The 10,997-nt window shown below is 43.2% G+C and overlaps 1 protein-coding gene across 1 annotated transcript; it reads right to left on the minus strand.

Moving 5' to 3' along the window:
* Positions 1–2,640: 2,640 nt before the first annotated feature.
* Positions 2,641–7,469, minus strand: LOC106565607 (ankyrin repeat domain-containing protein 33B). The gene is made up of 3 exons (XM_014132910.3): positions 6,781–7,469; positions 5,651–5,791; positions 2,641–4,334 (listed from the first exon to the last, which is right to left on the minus strand). The coding sequence occupies exons 1-3, from the start codon at positions 6,899–6,901 to the stop codon at positions 3,526–3,528; spliced, it is 1,071 nt and encodes a 356-aa protein (XP_013988385.2). The 5' UTR covers positions 6,902–7,469; the 3' UTR covers positions 2,641–3,525.
* Between the last annotated feature and the right edge of the window lie 3,528 nt (positions 7,470–10,997).

Below are 10,997 nucleotides of genomic sequence, written 5' to 3' on the forward strand. Positions count from 1 at the left end.
AGTTTAGTCTTATCAATAACTTAAACATATTTAATAATGATCTCTTACCTAGAAGGGCCATGGGTCATAATAGATTGTGTACAAATGCAGGAAATTTGCTTTAGATATCCCCAAAAATGGGAGGACCCCAGACCCCACACCAAGTTATGTCCCTCCCACGTCTAAAACCAAAGTTGTGCCCCTGATGATACCTATACCACATCCCTTAGCAGACTATGCTACTGAATTTCTGAAAAATAAGCAGTGTGAGTGTATTGACATTGACACTATACATTTAGAAAAGAGGACACAGAAACCAAATCCATCTTTCCTCCTAGACATCTCTTCCTCCTAGACACCGAAACGTGCCTTTAGGCTGGATGTAGTACAGTAATTCGTTCTCATTGTATTGTGTTACATTGAAGAGGCATCAGAGTTACCTCATACTGTCCTTCCACTCAGCCCCACCTTGGGTTGATGTATGCGGTGACAGTAGAAGAGGGTGTGGCCCTGCTCACGTATGTCACCCATGCTAGTTGTATCCAGTTTATTCTCTCTCTCTCTCTCTCTCTCTCTCTCTCTCTCTCTCTATCACACACAGAAACAGACAGACACGCGCACACACACACACAATTGCTGCACACATTCAAAAATCGTTTTTCACTTCATAGAAAGTATCCAGTATTAGGCTATTTAATGCAGTCATAAAGAACAGTATAGTGTTCTTTTTTGCAATGCAACTCTGTCTTGCTGTATGTATCCTCCCAACATTCCTCTTGGAACCCAAAATACGATTACAATCTAGATGACAAACACAGTGAAGCACTCGTGATCTTTATCGCTCTCTCGTTTTTTTTAAATAGAAGGAAGCTCTCTTTTACTCTATAACTCTCCATGTGTCTAGCAGTCAAAGAATGAAAAGTGCAGCAATTTACTGGAAATAAAGTTTGTAATCTCTTTGCTTAATTAAATCAGTCATCCATGATTATTGACCCTACTATAGACTAATTACATTTGTAAGTATTTGCTTATAGGTTGAACTCTTTTGAATTAGCTCTAGACCATAATATAGTGTGTCCTCCACCTTGATAGGGTTATTGGTCTGCACATCATGGCGGCGCATGCCCCTGGCCCCCGTCAACTCCCAGTTGCCAGACTGCCAGACTGACCAGACAGGTGGAGTCTTTGAATGGTGTATTATCTCTCTGAATTTCACTGAATCCCACACATACTTTACAGATATATACAGCCATACCGCAGACAAAATTCTATAGTATACTATGCTCTAAATACTGTAGTATTTCTATATTTATATACTATAGGATTCACTGTAGTGTTTTTGTGGAAGTCTATTGTAGTATTTACTGGAATGTTTTTGCGGACTTGACTGTATTATACTATAGTATTCACTATAGTGTTTTTGTGGACTTTACTGTAGTAAAATGCTATAGTATGCACTACATGATATAGGGATACTACAATGTGGAGAATAATATTCTCCAGTATACTGAAAAATTATATAGTAAGCACTACACGATCGAGGGATACTACAGTGTGTAGTATAGAATTCTCCAGTATACTACAACATTCTAAAGTAAGCAGTACATGATCAAGGGATACTACAGTGTGTAGTATAGTATTCTGTAGTATACTACAAAATTATATTGTAAGCACTACAGAATCGAGGGATACTACAGTGTGCAGTATAGTATTCTACTGTATACTACAACATTCTATATAGTAAGTACTACACATGATTGAGGGATATTACAGAGTGTAGTATAGTATTCTACAGTATACTACAGTTTATCAAAGTTTACTACAGAATACTATAGAGTTCTATAGTAAGTACTACAGTATTCTATAGTAAACTGTACTATGTTTTTATGTGGGAGGCCTACACATAGCCTACACAGAGCGAAGGGTAGAGAGCAAACACTGCCTTCAACCCCATACTGACCAACTTTAAGACACACTATGGCTGATGAATAGGAGTGTGAGACTGAAATGCAAGACTTTAAAAATAGAAATGTAAGGGTTTGAGTTCTTAGTAGAGAACTATGAAGCAGAATCCAAAGAGCCAATGTGTTTGATGTATCATTTTTTCATTAGTGTTGTGTATTACAGTCTGATCTTCAAAGTGTTTTGTATTCACTTATTGTACTTAGGCCCTCTTAACCTGATCGTATTTACAGACAAAGTAAGAGAAAGTCTCTAGTAAAGCAATGAGGAATGTAAAAAGAGAAACAAGGTCGCTCTCTGCTGGCAGGCTTGAGGTAATGCGTAGGCTAAGTGAAATCTGTTTTTTTACCAACAAAAATAAAAAGGTGCCAACTTTGCACCAGCGCATGCTTATATCTGGCTCATCCATCAGATTTCTTTTAGATACTTAATGATGGTATGGCCAGAACTAACTTCCCATTACCTTCGTTCCCCATCTCAGACTGAGATTTTCTAGTTTGGAAGTTACATATCTTGAAAACTTGATTGCTGACATGCAAAACATTTTGGGAATATATCAACAATGGACTAATGAAACAATTACCAAAGGATAGTTTTTGGGTGGAGTTTTCCTTTAAGTTGTCCCAAGTTGTCTTAAAATATCTTCAGCACCACAGTAAACAGCACATAATCAAATCTCTTCAAAAATCACATCATCTCACTATGGTTTATTTACAATATTTACACAGTAAAAGGACCAACACATTTATCAACAAAATCAATTCATTATATCAGTAGTAAGATAGCTATTGTTTGAAAATGGCATCCAAATTTGGAAAAATACAGACTGCAGAAATGTTCAACTGCAACACCACCCAAAGTGCCTTCGTTTCTGTATAAGCATTCAACAAATCGCAATATTTTTGCACACTTGCATAAGCCTTTAAACATTTGCAGAAATCATCATTTTAGCACTGTAATTTGATTTAAGTTATCCCTGAGGTGTAGGCCTAGTATACGTGTGTTTTTGTGTGTCTAGAATTTCTGAGAATTTACAGAAAGGGACTAACCCTATCCTTTTCCGCAATAAACGTGTACATACAGTAGGTCTATGTGTAAAGAGAAATTACCATATAGGATGATGGTTTAGGAAGACTGTCTCTTTCACTGTTGAAAGACACCAAAGGCAATTGAAAGTTCCTTGTGATAGTAAATCAGTAAACTCTGAGTCGTACATTTATTTTAGATACAGCAAAATCGTATTTCTCAATTGACACCCATGCCAATAAGACAAAAAGACAGCATTGTATTATAGGCAGAACCTGGATAATAGTTTCATCCATCCCCTAAAAGTCAAAGAAAGTTTCTAAAACAGTTTTCGGAATATTTACAAAGCAGTATGAATGATATGGCCTTAAGAAAAACTTTCACTGCGTTGGCCAAATGATCTGGAAAAAGTTCAGCCCTTCTAGTACTGAGCAGTACTTCAGAATTCAGATGCAGTTAAGCTCACAGTGTGAACGTGGCATAACGTTTTAAGTGTAACTCTAGGAAACAAATATTGGAAGTGGGAGGAATTAAAATAAATTGGCAGTGTTAGACACCTCACTTCTGTTTCTTCTCTTTCTTTTCCTTCTTGCTCTTCTCTTTTTCTTTCTCTGCCTTCTTCTTCTCCTGCTTCTCTGCCTTGTACTTCCATATGGGCGGCTCCAGATGACCCTTGTGCTTCTTCCTCTTCTTCTCCTTCTTAGGTGTGGGCTCTCCAGACTTGACTATCTGGATCTTTGGGATGCAGCCAGAAGGGAAGACACTGTTCCTGTGGGCCATGTGCCTGGGGATGAAGGTGCGCACCCCGGTGGAAGCTATAGAGATTATGCTGCCCCTGCGCTCTGTGTCCACACAGCAGGACGTGGCGATGGTCTCGGCTGAGTGGATGTTGGGAATGATGGAGGATATGGAGCCGTTGCTGTGGCACACAGAGCTCTCCCCCAGCTCCTTCTCCGAATGCTTCTTCACCAGCTCTGGCACGGCCAGGCGCCTCTTCCCCACTTCAGGGGGGCTGGTGGGGCAGAGGGGACGGCAGCCGGTGGCCACTAGAGGGCTGTGGATGCTGGTGGTGATACGCACCATGTGGTCCAAGACCCCGTTTTCCTGGGGATCTCGTGGAAAGTTGAAGCCGAAGGTGGACTTGATGCGCTGGGTGATCTTCTGGCTGGCGCTCTTGTTGACCATGGCCTTGGCCACCAGCACCTTCAGCTCTGGCCACTCGGGGACGTAGCTCTCAGCGAACTGCTCGGCTCTAGGCCGCAGGTTGAGGCGGCGGAGGCGGTTCAATGTCTCGTAGCGGCCCGTCTTTAGTGCCCAGTCCCGTGCACACTTCTGCTTCGTGGTGTCTACTGCATTTAGGTCTGCACCTGGGAGAGAAATAGCACAGAAGGAAAATAATTGCTTTCAGGCCACAATATGTATCCATTGAAACACTTTCATTCATGTTACATTGCATATAGCCCTGTAATATAGTATCATAATGATGATCTTGTGCTACATGAATAATAGAAAACAAAGATCCTTCTTGGTTTATGATGGAGAGAAGGGAGAGTCAATTATATTTCAGTTGATGGGGTCAAGGCTACAGCTAGCTGAACATGTTTTCCTCAACTCTTTCAGAATATTGATAAATGTGAACTGGCATTGAGAGACTGTGACTCCGTTGGATACTACTGATCTTCCGCAGAGGCCAAAATAGCTAAATAACCCTGGATAATCCCCTGGCAACCAAGACGAAGGAATCAAAGATTATGGCAGAGTGAATTAAGGTAGGCTGATGTCCCCAAATTGATCCCTTAAACCTGGCAGCCATCAAAAACACATTCAATCAACCAGGGAAAGCTGACCTCAAACATGGGTAGACACACCACAGGTACATCCATCCATCCCAACCCAACTACATTACTACATACCTCCTATAACCTTAGGCCTTCAATCAGTATGTTCATGCCAAGCCCCAAATGGAACAGAAATTAATTAAGACCATAATTGCAATTTTGCTGACTGGGGAGCAAAGCATAGGGTAATCCCAATATTCTGTGTGTACTACTATCTCTTCCTCCTCTCTCCTTCTCTGGTCCTTTTTTCCAAATCTGCTTAGAGGTATGCCCTTTGGAATCTGGAGTAATTGAATTACTTCACCTAGTGGGACCTAATAGATGGCATTGGACACAGTCAACTGTTGTGTGTCACTACCAGGGGCAGACTGGGACCAGAAATCGTCCCTGGCATCTATAACACACCAGCCCATTTTTTCCTTGATGCCCCCACCGGCCCGTTTTTTTCCTCGAGGCCCACCACATCGGCTAATTTTTTTCCTTGAGGCACCCATGTTAGAAGGATAATTATAATTTTGAGCAAAAACCCCAAGTTAGACAGGCCCACTTGGCTAAAAATGGACCAACCCATCTGGCATTGGCCAGAAATGCCAGATGGCCAGTCTGTCCCTGTTTTCTACGAACAATGAGGTGCCTCTGATAATACACACATGTGAGCTATTTGCTATTGTGAACGATGCACAAACATATAATGTAGGCTTATACTCAGTACACACAGGTAGGTAGATTACATTTTTGTACTTCTAACATCTATTTGTCTGGTTGTCTAAACACTTCTAAGACATTCCCTCATGTATACAGTAGGGTGTATAGTAGTGTTGAAGTGGAGGAGGCCTCTCACACACCGGCCATGACGAGGGAAGACACCACATCGTCTCGACCCTGCATGGCAGCTTTGATGAGTGCAGTGAAGCCACGGCAGTCCCGGATCTCTGTGTCTGCTCCGGGGTAGTAGTTGAGGATGTAGGTCACTGTAATGGTGTGACCTGGAGAAGGACACAGGGTGAGAATGGGTTTAGGAGATCATAAGATGCCATTGAAAAGATTAAAGGCCTGTCACAAATGGCACACTATTCGCTATATAGTGCACTTCTTTTAAAATACGCTGAACAAAAATATAAATGCAATATGCAACAATTTCAAATATTTTACTGAGTTTCAGTTCATATAAGGAAATCAGTCAAATAAATTAATCAGGTCCTAATCTATTGATTTCACATGACTGGGATTACAGATATGCATCTGTTGGTCACAGATATATTTTTAAAAAAGGTAGGGACGTGGATCAGAAAACCAGTCAGTATCTGAGTATCTGAGTCAGAAGGTGAGTATTTGCCCACTGAAGTCGGTTACAATGCCGAACTGCTGTGGCTGGTCTCAGATAGTCCCGCAGGGGAAGAAGCCGAATGTGGAGGTCCTGGGCTGGCATTGTTACACGTGGTCTGCGGTTGTGAGGCCGGTTGGACGTACTGCCAAATTCTCTAAAACGACGTTGGTAGAGAAATGTATATTAAATTCTCTGGCAACAGCTCTGGTGAACATTCCTGCAGTCAGCATGCCAAGTGCACGCTCCCTCAAAACTTGAGACATCTGTGGCATTGTGTTGTGTGACAAAATTGCACATTTTAGAGTGGCCTTTTTATTGTCCCTACCACAAGGTGCACCTGTGTAATGATCATGCTGTCAGGTGGATGTATTATCTTGGCAAAGGAGAAATGCTCACTAACAGGGATGTAAACAAATTTGTGCAAAACATTTGAGAGAAATAAGCTTTTGTGTGTATAGAACATTTCTGGGATCTTTTATTTCAGTTCATGAAACATGGGACCAACACTTTATATGTTGCGTTTATATTTTTGTTCAGTATAGTACTCTAAAAAGGGTGGTGACATTTGGGACGCAACCTAGAAATCTTGCTAGTGAGGCTTGTTTTACTGTGTAGTATTTAGTAATAGGTCTGGTGAGAGTGGCTAACCTGCTTGTGAAGCGATCATCAGTGCAGTGTTGCCATCGTTGTCCTGGTGATTTATGTCCAGGTAGGGACAGTGGTGAAGATGTTGCACAATTTCCAAAAAACCCTTATAGCACGCCACCATCAGACCGGTCTATTGGGTGAATAATTAGGATTAGAATGATATTTAAAAAATCACACCGCAACGGATTCAAGGCTGCAATTAAATCCAAAACCAATTCTGCCTGGCTTTAATGAAAGCATTCAGTGTCTTTATACAGGGCACGGTGCTCCTGGTATTTGAACTAGTAACCCTCAGGACACGCTGGATCATACACCACCAAAAGGCATCCCAAATGTGAAATAACAAGAGACCCATACCCAGCCATTGTGGTCCACCTTCATGACCTCCTCTTTGGTAACCCCTCTCTCCAGAACCTTCCGGAGCGCCAGGGTGTTGTTCCGAGCACACGCCTCATACAGCGTGTTGGCGGTGCCCCGTGAACCACCTTCCTGCTGGTAGTCTGGAAGCACTGAGTCATCTGAGAGGACACTCCCAGAATCCGACTCACTTTCTGACAAAGACACCTCTGAGGTGTCCTCGTCAGGCCCTTTGCCTAGGAGGGGGTCCTCGGAAACAGAATTCTTCACGGTGGCCATCTTGTGGCTCCGAGAGACCCGAAAGCAGAGTGGAAGAGACGGAACTGGACCCTCAGTCTACATCCCAACTGGAGCTCTGAGGAATAGAACCAGAAGGGTCAAAGGTCAGAGACTGAAACACAGTCTGGCATGGGCCCACACCTAGAGATCTAGGGAACTAAATCAGTGGTCAGACCAGTTTGTTCATTGTGTTAGCATTGAAGTTGAGGCACACGCATAAAGATAGATAGAGGATGCAACATTGAATCTGTCCCATTATGGCGTCTGTGAGAGCATGGGCAGCACCATTAAGGCCATCACCATTTTGAAGTAGTCAATTTTCTTCTTCTACTACTTCTATGAGTTGGTTAACAAACTGAAAGAGTGCATATTGCCACCTGGAGTGTGTTTGAACAGGTATAAAGCCAAGGTTGTTAATTTACTGCCACCTGCAGTTATGGAATGTTTCCTTACGAGTATAATTAATTGGCTGATCCCTCCTGATGACCTGGATGGAATTATTTGATCCTTCCTTAACTCATAGCAAGTCCCATCGAGTTGACTACTTCAAAATGGTGAAAGTGCTTGATGTCACTGCCCATGCTAAAACAAGCTTTTGGGCACTAGAGTCCTCAATCTATTTCTATGGGCACACGCAAACAGCCATTCAAGGAGCTCTTAGAAGGATCTGTAGATCAACAACACATCTCTGATATGATTGACAGTTTGACTGAAGATAATGTAACATAAGGATCTGTCAGGGATCATGATAGTTAATCTCTTTGAGAGTGGTTACATTTATCTAGTCCCGTCGCTTTGCTGTTTACCAAAGAAGTGGCGGGATGTCCGGTTTGTTGTTGTTTGAATCCCAGATTGCCTGTTTAATCTCTGTGTGTGGCAACGGAACGGTCGTGGCTGAGCATGCTCAACGTGCCTTCAGTGTTGAATAACTGGATCAGCATCTGAAAGCCCTTCTGAACACAATGCTAAATCAGGCAACATCACATTAAGAATAACCTGAGTCACACGTGGGACTTCAGCCGCTCGTGTTTGGGCTTTAAATCCAGCCACACCTGTATGAGGCATTTCTGTTATCCTGGCCACTGAAACTACTCTTGTTGTTTTTCTCTTAAGAGGACAAGCCTCAGAGATGTTGAGTTTTTGGATATACCTATTACTGATGCATAAAGCATTACAGATGCCTCACATCAACAGCATCCTCCCGGACACCCTAGACCCACTCCAATTCTCATACCGCCCCAGCAGACCAACAGATGACACAATCTCAACTGCACTCCACACTGCCCTTTCTCACCTGGACAAAAGGAACACCTATGTGAGAATGCTGTTCATCGACTACAGCTCAGCGTTCAACACCATAGTGCCCACGAAGCTCATCACTAAGCTAAGGACTCTGGGACTAAACACCTCCCTCTGCAACTGGATCCTGGACTTCCTGACGGGCCGCCCCCAGGTGGTAAGAGTAGGCAACAACACGTCTGCCACGCTGATCCTTAACACTGGGGCCCCTCAGGGGTGTGTACTTAGTCCCCTCCTTTATTCCCTGTTCACCCACGACTGCGTGGCCAAACACGACTCCGACACCATCATTAAGTTTGCTGACGACACAACAGTGGTAGGCCTGATCACCGACAACGATGAGCCGGCCAAAAGGGAGGAGGTCAGAGAATTGGCAGTGTGGTGCCAGGACAACAACCTCTCCTTCAATGTGAGCAAGACAAAGGAGCTGATCGTGGACTACAGGAAAAGGCAGGCCGAACAGGCCCCCATTAACATTGACGGGGCTGTAGTGGAGCGGGTTGAGAGTTTCAAGTTCCTTGGTGTCCACATCACCAACGAACTATCATGGTCCAAACATACCAAGACAGTTGTGAAAAGTGCATGACAAAACCTTTTCCCCCTCAGGAGACTGAAAAGATTTGGCATGGGCCCCCAGATCCTCAAAACGTTCTACAGTTGCACCATCGAGAGCATCCTGACCGGTTAAATCACTGCCTGGTATGGCAACTGCTCGGCATCTGACCGTAAGGCGCTACAGAGGGTAGTGCGAACAGCCCAGTACATCACTGGGGCCAAGCTTCCGGCCATCCAGGATCTATATAATAGGCGGGGTCAAAGGAAAGCCCATAAAATTGTCATAGACTCCAGTCACCCAAGTTATAGACTGTTTTTTCTGCTACCGCACGGCAAGTGGTACCGGAGTGCCAAGTCATGGACCAAAAGGCTCCTCAACAACTTCTACCCCCAAGCCATTAGACTGCTGACCAATTCATAAAAATCGCCACCGGACAATTTACATTGACCCCCCCCCCCCCCCCCCCACTTGTGCACTGCTGCTACTCGTTGTTTGTTTGCTACCTATGCATAGTCACTTCGCCCCACCTACATGTACAGATTACCTCAACTAGCCTGTACCCCCGCACACTGACTCGGTACCGGTGCCCCCTGTATATAGCATCGTTATTGTTATTCTTGTTGTTTTACTTTTTATTATTACTTTTTATTTTAGCCTACTTGGTAAATATTTTCTTCTTCTTGAACTGCACTGTTGGTTAAGGGCTTGTAAGGAAGCATTTCACGGTGAAGTCTACACTTGTTGTATTCAGCGCATGTGGCAAATAAAGTTTGATTTGATACATGTATCCTCACACTAGAGGTTCAGTTGAGCCAATCACATTAGTGCAAGTGTTTCAGCGACCCCAGTGACCCCACATCATGCCAAACTGTTAAAGAACAAATGGAGAGTTGAGAAACCAACAGATAGATAGAGGTCCACTGAGGACATATTGTCACCCAGGGAGACAGGTGTTTCAGAGTCCCTGGGGTTCCAAATCCTTTTATGCAAGATTAAAGATACTCTATTTGCAACAACAACAAAAAAAAATCTATAATATCAGATTTGTTTTACATTGTCTTTGATGTCCACAGCAGAGACTGAAATGCAGTCGAGTGTCTTCAAGCATTGCCACTCAATGACAGAACACAGTCAACAACCTCTTGTGGTCTGTTCAGTTATCGTTAACTAGAGAATGTACATTTCTAGGAGGCCATATCATTATAAATAACACATCATCTACAACTGAATCTTCAAAACTGTCTCTAGTAGAAACGGTTTCTACTCGAAAATCTTTAAAAACCCATCCCTGAGGAATGCACTTACCTACAGAATCCAACAGGTTTCTTCACACTCTGCCTCTTTTGAGAAGATACTGTTCAAAACGCTCAAAAAATGTATTCTCTGTAGTTTTTGTCTTAAAGTATCCAGGTGTATATATATATATGGTACGCCACCAAACAACCGTGTGAAGTTACAGCAGCCACTTCCTCGTCCACCTCTTCTCTTGTGTCTTTACAGTGAGTGACAGGTGCGTCCAGGTTTCCCACACATGCCCGTCTACGCCGGTGTATTTCCCTTGACCATCCCACAGTTTGCCTGATGACATGAGGATCAGAGGAGGTGTCTTAACATAGACATCATGTGTCTCGGGTCAGCCACATGCTCTCTCACCTCATCCTAATTACTGAGGATTTCAGGAGGGGATTATTGCCACAAATGCATTGAGACCTACGCGTTAAAACTA

Source organism: Salmo salar, chromosome 12, assembly GCF_965601325.2.
Source record: "Salmo salar chromosome 12, fSalSal1, whole genome shotgun sequence".
In the NCBI taxonomy this organism is placed as follows: domain Eukaryota; kingdom Metazoa; phylum Chordata; class Actinopteri; order Salmoniformes; family Salmonidae; genus Salmo; species Salmo salar.